Source organism: Littorina saxatilis, linkage group LG2, assembly GCF_037325665.1.
Source record: "Littorina saxatilis isolate snail1 linkage group LG2, US_GU_Lsax_2.0, whole genome shotgun sequence".
Taxonomy (NCBI): domain Eukaryota; kingdom Metazoa; phylum Mollusca; class Gastropoda; order Littorinimorpha; family Littorinidae; genus Littorina; species Littorina saxatilis.
The window spans coordinates 20,364,037-20,384,795 of NC_090246.1; the positions used below are offsets into that span (position 1 = coordinate 20,364,037).

The 20,759-nt window shown below is 41.7% G+C and overlaps 2 protein-coding genes across 2 annotated transcripts in view; one reads left to right on the forward strand and one right to left on the reverse strand.

Annotated features, from left to right (window-relative positions):
* LOC138958442 (L-xylulose reductase-like) overlaps positions 1 to 20,759 on the reverse strand; it is an 87,753-nt gene that overhangs the window by 20,595 nt on the left and 46,399 nt on the right. The gene's annotated exons all lie outside the window — the stretch shown is intronic.
* LOC138958441 (uncharacterized) overlaps positions 3,719 to 20,759 on the forward strand; it is a 56,948-nt gene continuing 39,907 nt past the window's right edge. Inside the window, exon 1 of the mRNA XM_070329593.1 lies at positions 3,719 to 4,563. Within this exon, the coding sequence (XP_070185694.1) occupies positions 4,509 to 4,563 (55 nt within the window). The 5' untranslated portion in view covers positions 3,719 to 4,508. The remainder of the gene's footprint in view (positions 4,564 to 20,759) is intronic.

The following is a 20,759-nucleotide window of genomic DNA, read 5'->3' on the forward strand; positions in this document are numbered from 1 at the left end:
AGAGAGAGAGAGAGGAGAGAGAGAGGAGAGAGAGAGAGGAGAGAGAGAGGAGAGAGAGACAGAGAGAGAGAGAGACAGAGAGAGAGAGAGAGAGAATGAGAGGGAGAGAGAGGAGAGAGAGAGGAGAGAGAGAGAGGAGAGAGAGAGGAGAGAGAGACAGAGAGAGAGAGAGACAGAGAGAGACAGAGAGAGAATGAGAGGGAGAGAGAGACGGTGACAGAAACAGAGACAGAGACTGAGACCGGGAGAGACAGAAACAGAAGCGCAAAACTGACAAAAACTTTACCCAACATTTCAAATTTCTAAGCAAAGGGAGATAATTCTACGGGCAGCAAACATCCACGAATGCATCACACGTTTTTGTTATTACTTTCATCCTTCCCTGAACTCTTTTTTTTATGTATTATTTTACTTTCATTCTTTCCGCCGGGGGACTCTATCTTCTAGTTTGGTTTCATTATCTATATGCGTGGATGCCCTGCTCTGAAATTCAGTAGGCATTGCTTCAGCAGTAAATGCAACCATTCCTGCCCCTCCCCCAAGTGCCACTTCCCCCAAATCAATAAATCATTCATCGGCCCGACCAAGCGAGCCCCAGCGAAGTGGCCCCGCTACGGCAAAAACGTCAGAACAGAATGCGGAGTGTTTTTACTTTCGGTGTGAATCGGCCAGTTTCCACACGATCAAAGCTACTCACGCTCATCTACGGAGAGGAAGCAATTTGAGGTCTAAAAACAGGGGGCGGCCGCAGGCTCTTTGATTCGCTGTTCCTCTCTTATTATCGGGTCTAACTGTCTGATTAGAAAGGTCAGAATGTGTGTGTGTGTGTGTGTGTGTGTGTGTGTGTGTGTGTGTGTGTGTGTGTGTGTGAGGGGGGGGGGATACGAAAAGTCTGCGTAGCTAAGGGTTGTGTTCCTATTGCCAAGTCAATGTTACTTTTAATCCATCAATCAATCAATCAATCAATCCATCAATCAATAAAGCAATCAAGCAATCAAGCAAACAAGCAAGCAAGCAAAAATTCTCAGTAAAATAAACATGATAATAAATAAATGAACGAATGAACGAATGAACGAATGAACGAATGACTGACTGAAGAAAGCAAGTAATCAACTGATTATATAAAACCACACATAGACATAAACAGACAGACAGACAGACAGACAGACGGACGGACAGACAGACAGACAGACGGACGGACGGACGGACGGACGGACAGACAGACAGACGGACGGACAGACAGACACCTGGGAAAAAACAAACCATTCATCGGCCCGATCAAGAGAGCCCCCACTATTACGAGTAAAACGTCACGACAGAATGCGGGGTGTTTTTACTTTCCTTCCAAGACACTTATACGCTTATCTACAGAGAGGAAGCAATTTACTGTATAAAAACAAGGGCGGCCCTATGCTCTTTCATTCGCTGGCCATCTCTTCTTATCGGGTCTAACGGTCTGATGAAAAAGGTCATAATGTAAAAGAGAAATACGGTCTGAGCGGCTTGGACCTGTATTCTTGCGCAGCCGTGTGTGAAATGTAGCCGTTAGATTAAAAATGAACAAGACGAACTTTTGATAGTTGGAATCAGCCATTATTTTCAATCCATCCCTCCATCCCTAACATACTCACTCACTCCCTAAATCGATCGAGCGATCGATTTGATCGAAAGATCAGTCACACTATATATAAGCAACGTACGCATAAACACACGAAGCCGAACGCAAGACAGGCTACCAAGTCATCAGAATGTTCTTTTTATCATAATCTCTTGTGTGCGATTTTCCTATGGATTGTATTGTCGATTTGGTTCACTTTTTGCAGTTTGCTGGATTTCTTTCTGCGGCCGGCATTTCCTACCAAAAAATATGTAGAATGACGGGAAGCTTCCATCGATAAACGGTTAAATTAATAGGGGGGAGGGAGGGGGGGTTGCATCTGGATCATCATGAAATCCGAGGAGAAATCGCACCTCTCACCCCCTTTCGAAAGACATTTTTCTTCAACGATTTTTGTGATGAAAAGTATGAGTCCTTACAATCTCAATTCTTCTTCATTGCCTATACAGCTTGCTGTCGAATTTACCTTTTTCGTTCAAGGAGAGGCTTCCTTTCCCTCCAGAAACATCAAAAAACGTTCAGCTTCAAGGGGGCTTCGCCCCCTTGCCTTGCAACCCTCATCAAGGGGGCTTCGCCCCATGGACCCCCACCAAGGGGCTTTGCCCCCTGGACCCTCATCTGTAACCCCCCCTAGTACTTACCTAGTCCGGCCCTGATAGATCAACATACCTTGACATTTCGTCTTCGGAAAGACGGACCCGTAGCCTGACCTTTCCACCAAGGAAGGCATTCTCGCCGCCTGCTTTGGTCTGGCTTGAATCCACAAAATATAACAGAAGTTCGATGACAGTACCGCTGCACGCCATTTTTGATCTTCGAATTCGAATTTGACTGAATGCACTCAAAACTTTAGCACGAAGCCCTTCCATTGGATGAAGTTTGGCAGACTTTTGCAATTCGCCTTCTGATTGGATCTCTTTTTTGTGTGATTGGTTCTCTTAAAGGGAAGCAATCGCTGTCAAAATCATATTTCTGAATGTGTTGTTGCTTCCCTTCAATCGGGATTAGGCTAGCTCCTTGACGAATTAGAGGATCATACTCAAAGAGTGATACAGCTGTGAAAAATGTACGTTGAAAATAAAATGCTTTGCAATAATGCCCATCACGATCACGAAAACAAATGACAATCACGATCACGAGACTTGATTTTTTTGTCATCACGGATCACGGGCAAAGTCCCATCACGATCACAGAAATGGAAATTTTGGCAATCACGGTCACAGAAAGGTCAAAAAACACCAATCACGATCACGATTTTAAACCCTTTGGGGCCCTCATATTGCTATTCGAGGGCAATGCCTACTATTATGATTTTCCTATTTCAATGGCTTGTGCGTTTCAAAACGGCTGTGGCACTGGTAAGCATGCCGATCGAAGCGGACAGCGTTAAAAAATAGATCCCCGGGCCTCCCCCCTCACCTCCCCATTCGTCCATCGCTTTTGTGCTGACTGCGAGTTCAGATTGCAAGGTAAAACATTTTTCCACAGAGATACCGATCTCGTGTGTGTGTGTGTATGTGTGTGTGTGTGTGTTTGCCGTATGTGTGTGTGTGTGTGTGTGTGTGTGTGTGTGTGTGTGTGTGTGTGTGTGTGTGTGTGTGTGTGGTTGTGTGTGTGTGTGTGTGTGTATGTGTATGTGTGTGTGTGTGGTTGCACGGCGTGTGCCTGTGTGTGTGTGCGTTGCGGTTAAGCTTCGAAAGGAATAAGTGGAAGCTACAGACTGACAAACGGTGACATAACTCTGAGTGACTACCTCGCACAGAAAAGTATTCATGTGTGAAGCACCTCTGCGTGTGTGAACACCTGTCCGCATACATGTTTGCAACCACACACACACACACACACACACACACGCACGTATGCACGCCCGCACGCTCTCTCGCACGCACTGACGAACACACGCACGCACCAACACACACACACACACACACACACACTTCTTCTCATCTTTCTTTTTAAAACATGTCTGTATTCAGAAGCAGAGCATGCGTGACATTTTCACGTTTATGAAGCGTAGCGCACGTGCCGCTATGGAAAAACGAAACAGCTCGCAACGCACATAGTTACTCCGTCGCAACTCAGGTTTCCCGTCTTTCTTCACGCCCAGTCATCCCTACTTCTAACCCCAGGCCGGCTGCTGCCGCTGCTGTTGTGCGGTGTAGCCTGCATCACACTCGCACGCGCGAACGCCAGGAACACTAACAACACCGGCCGGTGTAAACCTCAGGAACTGCGGAGTGTGAGACACATGCACAAGGCACCGCAGGATGTGAGTGAACCCTAACACACCCACACAGGATTTCTTCAGGATACACGGGAGACTCAGTTCAAGTGTGAAACTGCGCATGGGACGGTGAATTTTAGACATATAATGATTACCTGAGTCGGGAGAAAAAATCATGTTGTGACCGGAGGACTCTTTTGGTAGGATTGTCACTTCATCCGTGACGAGGCGACGATCAGCAAAACTGATTTTGTTTTTACCACAAGGAAATGATGCGAACGAGGAGCGTTTTTTTGTGTGAATTTTAGTTGAACACTCTCCAAACGATTATAGTTGGTGATATCTGCCAAATTGTAATGCGTCTAACACTGAGGAGTGGCGAGTTGTAGTGCAACAAACCAAAACATTGTCTTGTTCTGCAAAGTACGAGCGAAGTCACCGCGCAATAGACTTGACAAACTTAGATTTCGGTGACAATAAAGATAGTGACTGAATATAAACAGCGTAGGGGTAATGAACCCCACCCATTAAGTTCAGGAAATCAGAATCCTGCTGCCAACCCTCGGGTAAACTAGGTCATAATCATCCCAATGTGTATGGTGCCCGAACGGATAGCGTGCCCGTCGCCGCCAGCGCTGGGGGGAGTGCCCGCTATGTCTGCCTGTCATGCACGCTAGGGCACCTGTGGCCGGTGGCCGCTTCCCCAGATACCTGAAGAAAGGTGAGTGTTGCCAGGTGTGTGTGTGTGTGTGGTTAATAAAATATGGTGTTGTTGTTGCTATTGTCTTCTGCCTCTCAAACACATGCGCACTCTGGACGCCTTCAGAGACACCAAGAGAAAAGTTTTTCAGTGATGTGATCTGTTGTTGTTGTTGGTGGGCCGGCTTTTCTCGTGTGTTAGTGGGTTTTTTTTAGTGTGTGTGTGTGTGTGTGTGTGTGTGTGTGTGTGTGTGTGTGTGTGTGTGTGTGTGTGTGGTGTGGTGTGGTGTCTGTGTCTGTGTCTGTGTGTGCGTGTGTGTGTGTGTGTCCAAGACCTTGCGATTGTTACAGAACTTCTTTGTTAAAGAGAACAAACAGATTCTTTCAAAATTTCCAAGGTATAATTAAACTAGTTTTTATCACAAGCAAAACAATAAATCAGTTACATTTACACTAATCCCAAATTTGAGTGTTACTGTCCTTCTGACCGCCAATTGATTAATTTTTTTGGTTTGTATCTAAACAGCAATGACAGCAACAAAGACATCACTTCGAAAAATATTAAGGGTGAAAGAAGAACTTACGCAGTCTAGAGACATCCTGATTGCTGCCGCGCGAGCCGAGAAAATGTTCCCTCTTTATCTTCACTGCGCTGGCTGCAAAACCCCTCCGCGCGGAGGTGTTTTCAGACACGTCAGACACAGGGTGTACATGGAATTTAAAAAAAACAAAACAAAAAAAAAACCAAATACCCTCTTTTGCCAGCAGTACTTCAAACTCAGGTAACTCGTCGAGAAATGCAGACTTGAAGCTACCTTCCTTCTCTTGGAATCGACCGTGAGCAACACAATAGGGCAGTCCTGCCTTTTACATGCATTAAGAGCACAGGGTTCCCCACGGACGCCCGTCCTAGAGGGTCCCGGTGTAACACGAGAAAATTACTCCCACGAGATTTTTACTCCGGAGTAAACATTTCGTACGAAAAAGTTACTCCCTTTGCGAAAAAAGCACTCCCCCATTACACGAGAAAATTACTCCTCAAGACAGGTGAGTTCCGAGTAAACATTTTGTAGAAAAATGTTACTCCCCTGACGAATAAATAACGAATAAATTACTTCACCTCAACACGAGCAATTTAACTTCCCATGCCAGGTGTACGATATTTTTACTCCCTTGTCCCCTGTTAGTTCTTGGTGGTGGAAGGGGTGGAAGGAGGGTAGCGCGACATTCGTGTGCGCGAGATCACTTATTGGCATTATCCCTTAGCCCGCATCCCATTTTTGCGTACGAGATTTTTACTGGAAATAAAAACAAGTCGCGTAAGGCGAAAATACAACATTTAGTCAAGTAGCTGTCGAACTCACAGAATGAAACTGAACGCAATGCAACGCAGCAAGACCGTATACTCGTAGCATCGTCAGTCCAGCGCTCATGGCAAAGGCAGTGAAATTGACAAGAAGAGCGGGGTAGTAGTTGCGCTGAGAAGGATAGCACGCTTTTCTGTACCTCTCTTCGTTTTAACTTTCTGAGCGTGTTTTCAATCCAAATATATCATATCTATATGTTTTTGGAATCAGGAACCGACAAGGAATAAGATGAAAGTGTTTTTAAATTGATTTCGAAAAATTAATTTTGATCATAATTTTTATATTTTTAATTTTCAGAGCTTGTTTTTAATCCAAATATAACATATTTATATGTTTTTGGAATCAGAAAATGATGGAGAATAAGATGAACGTAAATTTGGATCGTTTTATAAAAATTTTTTTTTTTTACAATTTTCAGATTTTTAATGACCAAAGTCATTAATTAATTTTTAAGCCACCAAGCTGAAATGCAATACAGAAGTCCGGGCTTCGTCGGAGATTACTTGACCAAAATTTCAACCAATTTGGTTGAAAAATGAGAGCGTGACAGTGCCGCCTCAACTTTCACGAAAAGCCGGATATGACGTCATCAAAGACATTTATCAAAAAAATGAAAAAAACGTCTGAGGATATCATACCCAGGAACTCTCATGTCAAATTTCAGAAAGATCGGTCCAGTAGTTTAGTCTGAATCGCTCTACACACACACACACAGACAGACAGACAGACAGACAGACAGACACACACACACACACATACACCACGACCCTCGTCTCGATTCCCCCCTCTACGTTAAAACATTTAGTCAAAACTTGACTAAATGTAAAAATGGGGAGTAAAAATTTCGTGGAGGGAGTAATTTTTTCGTGCCTTGGGGAGTTCTTTTCTCGTACGAAAAGTGTACTCGGAGTAAGAATTTCGTACGAAATATTTACTCTGGAGTAAATTTTTCGTGGAGTAAAAATTTCGTGTTACACCGGGACCCCCACTTTTAATGTTTAGAGGGTCCATGGACCCCCTACGCGGAGTTTTAGAGGGTCCCAAGAGTCCATGGTCCCCAAACCCCCTGTGTTCATATAACGCATTGTTATCGCGAATAGTGTGATATGAAGTGTCTTTTTTCATCAGAATATTCGAAGAGGACACTTCAACCATACCTTGTTAAATGACACAAACACACTCTTTTCCGTATCGTTCCGGTGTGACATTGGTATTTGTGCTTGCACGATACTTGACTGACGACTACAGTCTGTAAAGAGTACCTACAGTACGTACGATAGCGGAAATTTCGTGCGTCCCGGGACCCGCTTTTTAAAATATTTTTTGTTATAGGTTTAGTGGGTCCCGGGGACCCTCTCAATGAATTTCTAGTACGTGATTTCGGCTCCTAGTGCGTATAGGACGCAGGGACGCGCTCTTTGGAGGTAAGGCGTCCGCCCCGTGATCGGGAGGTCGTGGGTTCGAACCCCGGCCGGGTCATACCTAAGACTTTAAAATTGGCAATCTAGTGGCTGCTCCGCCTGGCGTCTGGCATTATGGGGTTAGTGCTAGGACTGGTTGGTCCGGTGTCAGAATAATGTGACTGGGTGAGACATGAAGCCTGTGCTGCGACTTCTGTCTTGTGTGTGGCGCACGTTATATGTCAAAGCAGCACCGCCCTGATATGGCCCTTCGTGGTCGGCTGGGCGTTAAGCAAACAAACAAACAAACAAACAAACAAAAGCGCTTTGGAGAGCCCTGGAGCATCCCTCCACTTGGACACATACCGCAACTCTATATCCTGACTGCTTGATGTAGAGGCTGGGCATATTTTTGCTGAATTGATTTCGTGAGGGACAGCTATTCCACACTGTGAAATTAATTCATCATTGGCTTAATTCAAAGACTCAAAGACTCAAAATGTTTACTGTCCTCATAAAAACAAGGAAAATTGCCTTACAGTGTCAGGCGATCACAGACATAAAAACATCACATGTATTAAGAATTAAACGATTGCACTTAAAACTAATAACTCTAGCCCGCTTCATATCACACAGTGTGATTCATCGTTCAATTACACATGGCACCTTTGCATAAGAAACGTAACATTTCCAGGTTCTTTTCTTTGCAAAAGCTCTTTACCGCATATAAGTATGAAGCACGAAGAGACGCATACGAATTCTTGGGGCGTTGTGCTCTCTGCCGCTTACCTCGTGTGGTATTTTAATAATGCTGTAAACTTCGTGACTCGCGGTTGAACGTGTAACCTCGATCATCGGAGTTAATGAATAGCACGTGCACGCGTTAATGGGGTACTACTGCAAAGTTCTATGCGCGCCATGGTTATGTACTTCATTTTTTTTCTGGCAGTCCAAGGAATCTCTTAGCTCGGTTATGTCTAACATGCCCCAGTTAAAAGACAAGAACGAAGTAAGCGTATATTTTATGATTGTTTTCACACATGTACCAGGTATACCTATTTCATATTTTTCCTGTTCTGTTCCACTCCAACAAAAACGAGAAAAAAAACACCCAAAACACACACACACACACCGATTCTATGCGATACCATAGAATGCAATGCAATGATCATAACAGCTGTTGCTGCCATCTCAGTCCCACTCACCGTGGAATGAATGTATTCATTTTGCCACATGTTTTACCTACAGCCCTTGACTTTGCTTACCTCCACTTCTTGCACGTGTAGGAAAATAGGTTGACTGTATCCTTCCTAGTTCAAGAGTGTATTGCTACATGTATTTCAAATCATATTCATCCTTTCATCCTCCTGTCGACTTTTGAAGTGACAAGGTAAACAAACAACACACGGATGCTATAATTCAAATATTAACGTACGAATTATTGAATGTTTCTCTGTCTGCGGCTTCCGTTCTGTACTGCTTTCTGTCGGGTTTTTAAGCCTCGGGGGTAAAATAGTGAACTCACAGTACCTTGATTAAAGGCACAGTAAGCCTCCCGTAAACCATCAGAGATACTGTCAGGCTTTTACACACAGTACAAACACCCTTTCATTTACACACTCACCGCCCCTCCGTAAAGAGGAAAGGGGTTCACTAGTCCGAGGGTTCACTAGTCCGAGGGTTCACTAGTCCGAGGGTTCACTAGTCCGAGGGTCCACTAGTCCGAGGGTTCACTAGTCCGAGGGTTCACTATAGACGCTTGAACAAAGGATATTCAATTTGATTTGTTTTTATTTTGTGTGTGTATGTGTGCGTGGATGTGCGTGTGCGTGCGTGCGTGTGTTTTTCACTGCTGTGGGAACCAAATCGAAGAATATTCTCATAAAAACACTGAGTTGTTTTCCTTCAAAAAGATAATGTGGTGTTTTATATTTTGACTGAAGAAATCTCCGACTATTTCCCCCAAGAAACTTAGTTATTTATATTTTGACTGAAGAAAGGATATTACATTTATCAGGACTGGACAATTACGTGATCGAACTGCCTACAGTTTTTAGTCATATATTATTATATAGCACCTCGGGTTTCCTTTTGCCCGTGAGGGTCAATTAGTTATCCCACCGACCTGAATTATGGAGAGGATCGAGCCTGGGTTGTACTACAGCCTCACACATAATTTCATTGAAATCGGTTCTCAAACATCGAATATCTATTTGCAGACAGACAGACAGACAGACGGACAGACAGACACACACACACACACACACACACACATACACAGACACACAGACACAGACACACACACACACACACACACACACACACACACACACACACACACACACACACACACACACACAAACACACACACACACAATGAAACCTATATACCGCCTTTTAAGGGGCGGTATAATAACTGGAAAATCAAGCGTCTATAGTAAACCCTCGGACTAGTGAACCCTCGGACTAGTGAACCCTCGGACTAGTGGGACGTTCCCGTAAAGAGCGAGCAATTTTCAAAGAATTTATTTTTGCGTGGTTTATCTTACCCCTGAGCCAATGTAGTCGTCAGTTTGTGATTTCAATGCGACTCGCTGTAAGCTTATCTGCAATATCACGTTATTGTGTACCTCTGAATCTAAACGCAACAAACGGCTGCGATTCACACGAACTAGAGCGGTGGCAGTTGCCTGTTCAGAGGAACGGGCGCTAGGCACAACCGTCGTCTGCTACGAGAAAGACGGTTTGTGTGACACGTTTTCGGGCTTTTCTTTTTTTAAACTTTCAAAACTTCGAATTGTATTGATCTTGTCTTGATGAAAAAAGAATTCTTTTATGATATAAGAATGTTTGTGTAACAAGCTGTCAATTTATTATCTAGATTTTAAAAGTTAGTCCTAGTGCCTGATTTGCCGATCAAACGGTCCACGAAAATAAATTCGTTGAAAATTGCTCGCTCTTTACGTAGGGCAGCTAGGATGTTCCCGTTCGGTGAGTGTTTAAACAATAGGGTGTTTGTACTGTGTGTAAAAGCCTGACAGTGTCCGTGATGGTTTACGGGAGGCTTACTGTGGCTTTAAGGCACGCATTCCATCTTTCAATCGAACATGCTTAGCAACCATGGTGTTTAATAAACTTGACGTCCGCAGTGGAATGCATTTATTATAATTATTTTGACCATAGGAAGTTGGTTTCAAACACACGGTTCGATACCACAAACGTTTTCTACTGTGTGATAGAAAAACTGTGACACTACTGCATGTTTTTGGAAAATGCCAACAAACTTACCCGCCCTCTGGGACAATGATCTAATATAATGTTACATAACATTTCGGGATTTCCTTGAAAACATAAAAATGCCAGCATCGCCTTCATCACGCGAAGCCTTTAAGAACCGCCAGTTTGGAACGGTTAATTTAGAGTAAAAACAACAAATATGAGCTCTCTCTCTCTCTCTCTCCCTCTCTCTCTCTCCCCCCTCTCCCTCCCTCTCCCTCTCCCTCTCTCTCACCCTTCATATGGGGCTATGGCCTTAATAAATAAACCATCCACCCATCTCTCTCGCACCCCCAATCTCATCCGATAGTCTACTCTTTAAACAAAACGGAAATCAGGGTTTACTGTTATGCGACACTTTGACAATTTAAAGAGACAGAAATGAGAGTTTACTTTAGGGCCAACCTTTCAGCCGCCAGAAGCTTTTTTGTCGATGAAGTTCACTAACTAACCTGAAAGGGTAATACTTACTGGCACACAGTACGTTTGTTTCGAAAACAAGTTTTTTAAGACGTGTGTCTTATGCTAGCTTAAACAATGGATTCTAAGGTAAAGAGCCTTAATAATTTGCTGCAGTTATTCATTTATGTCACTACTTTGTTGCTATTGTACGTACATAATGGTCGTCCGTCAATGTTCCCATGAGCTCAGAGTTTATGTTTAAAAAGAGTCGTGGTTTTTTTCCCACACATACTGCAAATCCACATTTGAAATTTGTACTAAAAAAGGATTGACATCACAAGAGAAAACGACCCTGAAAAGTGCTGTTGGTGGTTGGCAGATTCCTCCGTTCAAAATTCCACACAATGGCAATGGAACCCAGACCGGATATCATGGCATTCCGCTAACGTTGGACATCGTGGCAGGGACCGGGTAGAAAGTGTCAATACGTAATCATTCTGCTGACACACCGATGAGGGACAAACTCTATGGACCCATGGAGAGCCTCCGGCGTACAGCAGCCTTCATCAGGGCCTCCGGAGTTGCTGTCTGAGCGAACGACGAAGAAGAAGAAGTAATCATTCTGACCGGAAAAGGCCATGTCGCTAGACTACCTCTTTGATCGGTCACGTTCACATAATTTCACGATGCAAGACCAGACCGTGCTGTTTTAGCGTCAAAAACGCTTCGAATCGTGTTCCTGCGCGACCGAACACTTCCCGATGTGTGCAGTAAGTTAGAAAACCGTTTTCTTACCGTCTTCAACAATGTTTGGTTTATTTCGGAATCTTTTGGCAGTCACGTAGAAAGGATTTTTCGGTTCTAGGGCAAGTCTAAGATCACGAAGTGCTGGCGACAGAACTATTTTTTATCCATGTATTTTGTGTCATGCTCCAGGACAACGGCTTGATGAAGTATTTGACATTCACATACAAATTACTGTTCTCTATTTAGGATTGTCAAGAATCGGGAATGGCTGGAAAGAGTGTATTGTATCAGTTTTCCGAGAAAATACCCTCCCCCCACCCCCCAAAAAATGTTTTTAAAAAAATCGCAAACCAGTCAGTCCTACTGCTTAAAGGCACAGTACGCCTCCCGTGAACCATCACAGATACTGTCAGGCTTTTTACCCAAAGTACAGACATCCTTTCGTTTAAACACTCACCGCCTGAGAACATCCTAGGTGCCCTACGTAAAGAGCGAGCAATTTTCAAAGAAATAATTTTGCGGATTGTCTGATCAGACAATCGGACGGTGCGTTTTGGCGCTAGACCTAACTTTTAAAATCTAAATAGTAAATTGACAGCTCGTTACACAAACATTCTTAAATAATAAAAGAATTCTTTTTTCATCAAGACAAGATCAGTACAATTCGAAGTTTTGAAAGTTTGAAAAAAGAAAAGCCCGGAAGCAGGGTCACGCAAGGTCGTGGTTCTCGTAGCAGATGACGGTTATGCCTATCGCCAGTTCCTCTGAACAGTCAAAAGCCATCGCTAGAGTTCGTGTGAATCGCAGCCGTTTGTTGCGTTTAGATTCAGAGGTACATAATAACGTGCTATTGCAGATAAGCTCACAGCGAGTCGCATTGAAATCACAAACTGACGACTATATTGTGAAAAAAAGGAAACTGGATCACACAGGTTCACGATGGATCATGGGTAAGATAAACCACACAAAAATAAATTCTTTGAAAATTGCTCGCTCTTTACGGAGGGCACCCAGGATGTTCTCAAGCGGTGTGTGTTTAAATGAAAGGGTATTTGTACTGTGTGTAAAAGCCTGACAGTATCTGTGATGGTTTACGGGAGGCTTACTGTGCCTTTAAGATTATATCTGACATTTTAATGTATGTGTGTGTGTGTGTGTGTGTGTGTGTGTGTGTGTGTGTGTGTGTGTGTGTGTGTGTGTGTGTGTGAATTAAAAAATCATCAAAATAGAGGCTAAAGATAAGTTATTACATCTTAGTTTGATTGCTTACCGTGCTTAAGTAATCATTTTTGTCTGTGGAGTGATTTTCTTGCCTCCAAAATGATGCCAGTTTACAAACCGCATCACCACACGATCACTGCTTCTGAGCACAAAACGTGGAGGCACACGAACAATGACCACCAACCAATCAAGTGCTCATTTAGAAAGACCCAGACTAGTTAGCACCAAAACGGTAGCAATCAAAGTAGCACTTTCCTGTCACTTTGTGAGTAGACCAAAGCACCACTTGGCGTGACCGATAGGCTGACCACTGACCACTGCGTGGCGTGGTCTCCATATAATAGACCCAGACGTCACGGCCGATTTTCTTTGGGAATAACGGTTGACGTCGTTGAGTTGACCGAAAAGTCTCGTTTAACTGGTTTTCCTTTTGTTGAAACCAGTTTTGTTCGATTCAGGAAATTACAAATAAAGGATTCAATTTAGAAGCGGTTGTAGTGAACATTATACGTTGCGTGCATTCACAACTCTCACGGTAACTCGTGGGATAGTGGGAGAGCCAGAAGGACGGAAATACCCTGGGACAGACAGGTATTATATAACGACGTTTTTCTGTGAGAGGTCAAACTAACACTTTTCTTCCATTCAAAGTATAAATATTGCGAAAGCTTTCAAAACTTTGTTTCAAATATGTAATATACATTCTCATTGCGTATACCGGTTAAGTTATGTTTTGAAAAAAAAGAAAATATTTATTAACTCGGGTCCTACCATCTCAGTCTAAAAGATTTTACACCCTGTATACGTATATGTCTACATAAACATTCAATGATCTTAGATTAATCAGAATTGTTATCAATGCAATATTTCCAGTTTCACACATTTCAAGACAAAAATGGAGGCAATCAACTCAAGAATCCCCTGAAACGTTTTTCAATTTCTCACAGGAGAACTACCTCCAGAACTTCAGAAAAAAATAACTGCTCCAAAGCGTCGAGCAATGACGTTGTGTATGCACTCTGCAGCAAGCAGAACGATTTGATCAAACGCAGCAAAGAAAGAATTAATGGGAAAAGAAAATATCTTCATAACGTGAAGTGAGCGATGTCAACCATAAAGGTGGGTTCTGTTAAAAAATGGCTTTCAATCCACTCTCTGCCAACATTTGACTGCCCGCACAAGCACACTCATTTTTCTTCTCTTTCTTTATTACATTTAGTCAAGTTTTGACTAAATGTTTTAACGTAGAGGGGGGAATCGAGACGAGGGTTGTGGTGTATGTGTGTGTGTCTGTGTCTGTGTCTGTCTGTGTGTGTGTGTCTGTCTGTGTGTGTGTGTGTAGAGCGATTCAGACCGAACTACTGGACCGATCTTTATGAAATTTGACATGAGAGTTCCTGGGATTGATATCCCCGGAAGTTTTTTTCTTTTTTTTCGATAAATGTCTTTGATGACGTCATATCCGGCTTTTTGTAAAAGTTGAGGCGGCACTGTCACACCCTCATTTTTCAATCAAATTGATTGAAATTTTGGCCAAGCAATCTTCGACGAAGGCCGGACTTCGGTATTGCATTTCAGCTTGGTGGCTTAAAAATTAATTAATGACTTTGGTCATTAAAAATCTGAAAATTGTAAAAAAACACATTTGTTTTTAAAACGATCCAAATTTACGTTCATCGTATTCTTCATCATTTTTTGATTCCAAAAACATATAAATAAACAAGCTCTGAAAATTAAAAATACAAAAATTATTATTAAAATAAAATTTCCGATATCGATTTAAAAACAATTTCATCTTATTCCTTGTGGGTTCCTGATTCCAAAAACATATAGATGTGATATGTTTGGATTAAAAACACGCTCAGAAAGTTAAAACGAAGAGAGGTACAGTAAAGCGTGCTATGAAGCACAGCGCAATCGCTACCGCGCCAAACAGGCTCGTCACTTTCACTGCCTTTTGCACTAGCGGCGGACTACGTTCAGTTTCATTCTGTGAGTTCCACAGCTTGACTAAATGTAGTAATTTCGCCTTACGCGACTTGTTCTTCTCTTTCTTTATTGTTTTGTATTCTCTTGTTCTCGTCCTTTATCCCCTTCCTCCTCCACATTTCCTACTCTTCATCCTCGTATTTCTTCTCGTACATTATTTCTCTCTTGCCTCTTTGATTATTTATATTTTTCTTTGTCTAGTTAAAGAATCAAATAAATATCATTTTATTTGTTTTCCAGTTATGTTTTCTTTATTTGGTGTTTAACGTCGTTTTCAACCACGAAGGTTATATCGAGACGGGGAAAGGGGGTAGATGGGATAGAGCCACTTGTCAATTGTTTCTTGTTCACAAAAGCACTAATCAAAAATTTGCTCCAGGGGCTTGCAACGTAGTACAATATATTACCTTACTGGGAGAATGCAAGTTTCCAGTACAACGGACTTAACATTTCTTACATGCTGCTTGACTAAAATCTTTACAAAAATTGACTATATTCTATACAAGAAACACCAAGGGTAAAAGAATTCTCCAAGGGTAAAAGGAAAAACAGAATCCGTTAGTCGCCTCTAACGACATGCTGGGGAGCATCGGGTAAATTCTTCCCCCTAACCCGCGGGGGGTTTCCAGTTATGTATTAATTGTATTTATTCAGTCAGTTATTTATTTAGTTAGTTAGGCATTACACAGAAGTCTGAAAATATTACACATAATAAAAAGCAAATACGATTACAAAAACGCTCCACACCAAGACGTTCATTTAAAACCAACCATACTCCGCGTAAACTAAGGCAACAACGCCCAACAAAATCTTCACTTTAACCCCCATTTTGAAATACCGCAACAACAGCTTTCCAGAACTATATAACACGATCGTATGTGTTCTTTGTTTGCATGTCTGTCCAGTGTTTTGTCCCCCCACATAGCATATCAACCCTACCTGTCCCAAAATGGTCCTAATATAACGTTAAAACTAATTAGTCAGTCAGTCAGTCTGTACCTGCTCCCCCAACCCTCTGTCTCCTCCTTTTACATTTAGTCAAGTTTTGACTAAATGTTTTAACGTAGAGGGGGGAATCGAGACGAGGGTCGTGGTGTATGTGTGTGTGTGTGTGTCTGTGTGTGTGTGTAGAGCGATTCAGACTAAACTACTGGACCGATCTTTATGAAATTTGACATGAGAGTTCCTGGGTATAAAATCCCCGAAAGTTTTTTTCATTTTTTTGATAAATGTCTTTGATGACGTCATATCCGGCTTTTCGTGAAAGTTGAGGCGGCACTGTCACGCCCTCATTTTTCAACCAAATTGGTTGAAAGTTTGGTCGGGTAATGTTCGACGAAGCCCGGACTTCGGTATTGCAGTTCAGCGTGGTGGCTTAAAAATTAATCAATGACTTTGGTCATTAAAAATCTGAAAATTGTAAAAAAAATATGTTTTTTATAAAACGATCCAAATTTACGTTTATCTTATTCTCCATCATTTGCTGATTCCAAGAACATATAAATATGTTATATTCGGATTAAAAACAAGCTCTGAAAATTAATTATATAAAAATTATTATCAAAATTAAATTTTCCAAATCAATTTAAAAACACTTTCATCTTATTCCTTGTCGGTTCCTGATTCCAAAAACATATAGATATGATATGTTTGGATTAAAAACACGCTCAGAAAGTTAAAACGAAGAGAGGTACAGAAAAGCGTGCTATCCTTCCCAGCGCAACTACTACCCCGCTCTTCTTGTCAATTTCACTGCCTATGCCGTGAGCGGTGGACTGACGATGCTACGAGTATACGGTCTTGCTGCGTTGCATTGCGTTCAGTTTCATTCTGTGAGTTCGACAGCTACTTGACTAAATGTTGTATTTTCGCCTTACGCGACTTGTTACGTTTATGTTTTAACGTCGAGGGGGAATCGAAACAAGGGTCGTGGTGTATGTGTGTGTGTGTGTGTAGAGCGATTCAGAGAAAACTACTGGACCGATCTTCATGAAACTTTACATGAGAGATCCTGAGCATGGCATCCCCAGACGTTGTTTTCATTTTTTTGATAAAATTAATGTCTTTGATGACGTCATATCCGGCTTTTCGTGAAAGTTGAGGCGGCACTGTCACGCTCTCATTTTTCAACCAAATTGGTTGAAATTTTAGTCAAGTAATCTTCGACGAAGCCCGGACTTCGGTATTGCATTTCAGCTTGGAGCCTTACGAATTCATTAATAAGTTTGCTCATGAAAGTTGTCATTAAATTCAATTTTTCATAAACCAATTTAAAATTGTTTGCATCGTATTCTTCATCCAATTATGAATGAAAAAATATATACATATGTCATGTTTACACTTCAATGTACAATTAACGAAAACAGTTTAATTAGTACTACGATTATAATTTATGGAATCGATCCAAAAATTATTTCATCTTATTCTTTATCATTTCCTGATTCCAAAAACGTATAGATATAATATGTCATATTCAAAACAAGCTCAGAAAGTTAAAAAGAATACAGAAAAGCGCACTTTCCTGCTTAGCGCAATACGCTACCGCACTATTCTGGCTTGTCAATTTCACTTCGTTTTGCACGTGAAAAGTGAGCGATTTTCTTCTCGCGGGTATTGTCTTCGTGAAAAAATGCAGTGCGTTCAGTTTCAGTCCGTGAGTTCGACAGCTTGACTAAATGTAGTAATTTCGCCTTACGCGACTTGTTATACTCCTTTTTCTGCCATTTCTTCTCCCTACTCATATTCCTCTTCTACTCCTTTTCGTCCTCTTCTTCGCTTCCTCCGCCTTCTCTTACTCTTCTATCTCCTCTTCTCCCTCCCCCCTTTCATCCTCCTCCTCTTCCTCCTCCTCTAACTTCTTGTGCACTTATCTTCTTCCTCCTCGCTGCATCCTCCTTCTTCTCCTCCTCTTCTTCCCTTCTCTCCCTCCCCCCTTTCATCCTCCTCCTCCTCTTCCTCCTCCTCTAACTTCTTGTGCACTTATCTTCTGCCTCCTCGCTTCATCCTCCTTCTTCTCCTCCTCTTCTTCCCTTCTCTCCCTCCCCCCTTTCATCCTCCTCCTCCTCTTCCTCCTCCTCTAACTTCTTGTGCACTTATCTTCTTCCTCCTCGCTTCATCCTCCTTCTTATCCTCCTCTTCTTCCCTTCTCTCCCTCCCCTTTTCATCCTTCTCCTTCTCCTCTTCCTCCTCTAACTTCTTCTCGTGCACTTATCTGCTTCCTCCGCCTCTTCCTACTTCGTCTCCTTTACTTTCCAATTTCTCTCAAGTTTTGAGTGGATGGAATTTTTGCACCCATGAAGTAACAGCTGATTAAAATGGCCAAAAAATGAGTCCTCATGCAGCTCGTGCGTCTTAAATGCATTAGAAGCGCATGCTAAACAGCACCGTGATTAAATTGGCTGAAACATTACATTTTTCCCATTTGGAGGGCAGAACAAGTGCAAATGAAATTTTGCTGCAGAGAGAGAGAGAGAGCGAGAGCGAGAGCGAGAGCAAGAGAGAGAGAGAGAGAGAGAGAGAGAGAGAGAGACAGAGAGAGAGAGAGAGAGAGAGAGAGAGAGAGAGAGAGAGAGAGAGAGAGAGAGAGAGAGAGAGAGAGAGAGAGAGAGAGAGAGAGAGAGAGAGAGCAATGCAATACAACATTTGCATTTGTCGCAAGACACAACAATTTCACAGTTCAGACTCTTTACATGCAAGGACAGAAAATACTGACATGCCTTACTAGTCGATCCTCCCTTCCTTTTGTCTCAGAAATAACAGTAACAAAAGTAAACTTTCACAATACTTAATGCTGAAAATGATATTGACTCAAAATCCCTGCCCAAATAATGCTATCAAATGGTTCATGTGCGACTTTTGGTCTTTCCTTTTTCGTCACTGTTTTTAACTTCCTTTCGTACACCTTTTGAATCTTCTCCATTCACTCTTCTTCTCTTCTATATTTACCTTCTCATCTCCACCCCTCTTTCGCTCATGTCATATTTCTCTCAAAATAAGAAGTACTGTCCTGTTTTTACATTCAATCTATTAATTTTCTTCTTTATTTGGCTTCCTGCCTTCCCTTCCGTTCTCATCTACTTCCCTCCCACACTTCGTTTTCATCTTTTCTTCGCATTTCATCCTTCCTTATAGTTCTCCTTGTTCTTCCACTTCCACATAAGCCGATTAGATTTATTTACACATGCCAAAGGTTCTGTCTAAGGTTGTGGTTTAGTTCTCATAGACACACATATTCAAGACAGGAGCGAAAAGGCTAATCCAGCTCTTATGTTTGGTCATCAATCGTGACTGAACTTTTCCACGCGTACAGGGACGAAATGTGGCCGTTTGAAATATGGTTGGTCAATAACTAATTAGAGAATGTTGACTCATACCACACAAAAAAGTGAAAATGCGGTTTCCTGTTTCTTCCTACTGTAAATTGCTGATGGAGGAAAGCAATCTCATTTGCTTTTCGGGGAAAGAAGAAAAAGAAAAACAAGTCGCGTAAGGCGAAATTACTACATTTAGTCAAGCTGTGGAACTCACAGAATGAAACTGAACGCACAGCATTTTTTTTTTACAATGACCGTAGTCCGCCGCTTGTGCAAAACGGAGTGAAACTGACGAGCCTGTTTAGCGCGGTAGCGGTTTCGCTGTGCTGCATAGCACGCTTTTCTGTGCCTCTCTTCGTTTTAACTTTCTGAGCGTGTTTTTAATCCAAACATATATCTATATGTTTTTGGAATCAGGAACCAACAAGGAATAAGATGAAATTGTTTTTAAATCGATTTCGGAAATTTAATATTGATCATAATTTTTATATTTTTAATTTTTTCAGAGATTGTTTTTAATCCAAGTATAACATATGTATATGTTTTTGGAATCAGAAAATGACGAAGAATAAGATGAAATTGTTTTTGGATCGTTTGATAAAAAATTATTTTAATTACAAGTTTCCGATTTTTAATGACCAAACTCACTCATTAGCTTTTAAGCCACCAAGCTGAAATGCAATACCAAACCCCGGCCTTCATCGAAGATTGCTTTGCCAAAATTTCAATCAATTTAATTGAAAAATGAGGGTGTGACAAGCCGCCTCAACTTTGACAAAAAGCCGGATATGACGTCATCGTCCGGGGATATCATACCCAGGAACTCTCATGTCAACTTTCATAAAGATCGGCCCAGTAGTTTAGTCTGAATCGCTCTACACACACACACAGACACACTCACACACACACACCACGACCCTCGTCTCGATTCCCCCCTCTATGTTAAAACATTTAGTCAAAACTTGACCATGGAAATGTAACAAGTCGCGTAAGGCGAAAATACAACATTTAGTCAAGCTCAGTCGAACTCACAGAATGAAACTGAACGCATTGCATTTTTCCGCAAGACCGTACACTCGCAGCATCGTCTGTCCACCGCTCGTGGCAAAGGCAGTGAAATTAACAATGCAGAAAAGCGCGGTAGCGGTTGCGCTGAGGAGGATAGCACGCTTTTCTATATCTCTATTCTTTTTAACTCTCTGAACGTGTTTTTAATTCAAACATATCATATCTATATGTTTTTGGAATCAGGAACGGACAAGGAATAAGATTAACTTGTTTTTAAATCGATTTTGGAAATTTAATTTTAATCATAATTTTTATATTTTTAATTTTCAGAGCTTGTTTTTAATCCGAATATAACATATTTATATGTTTTGGAATCAGAAAACGATGAAGAATACGATAAACGTAATTTTGGATCGTTTTATAAAACAATAATTTTAACTACAATTTTCAGATTTTTAATGACCAAAGTCATTAATTAATTTTTAAGCCTCCAAG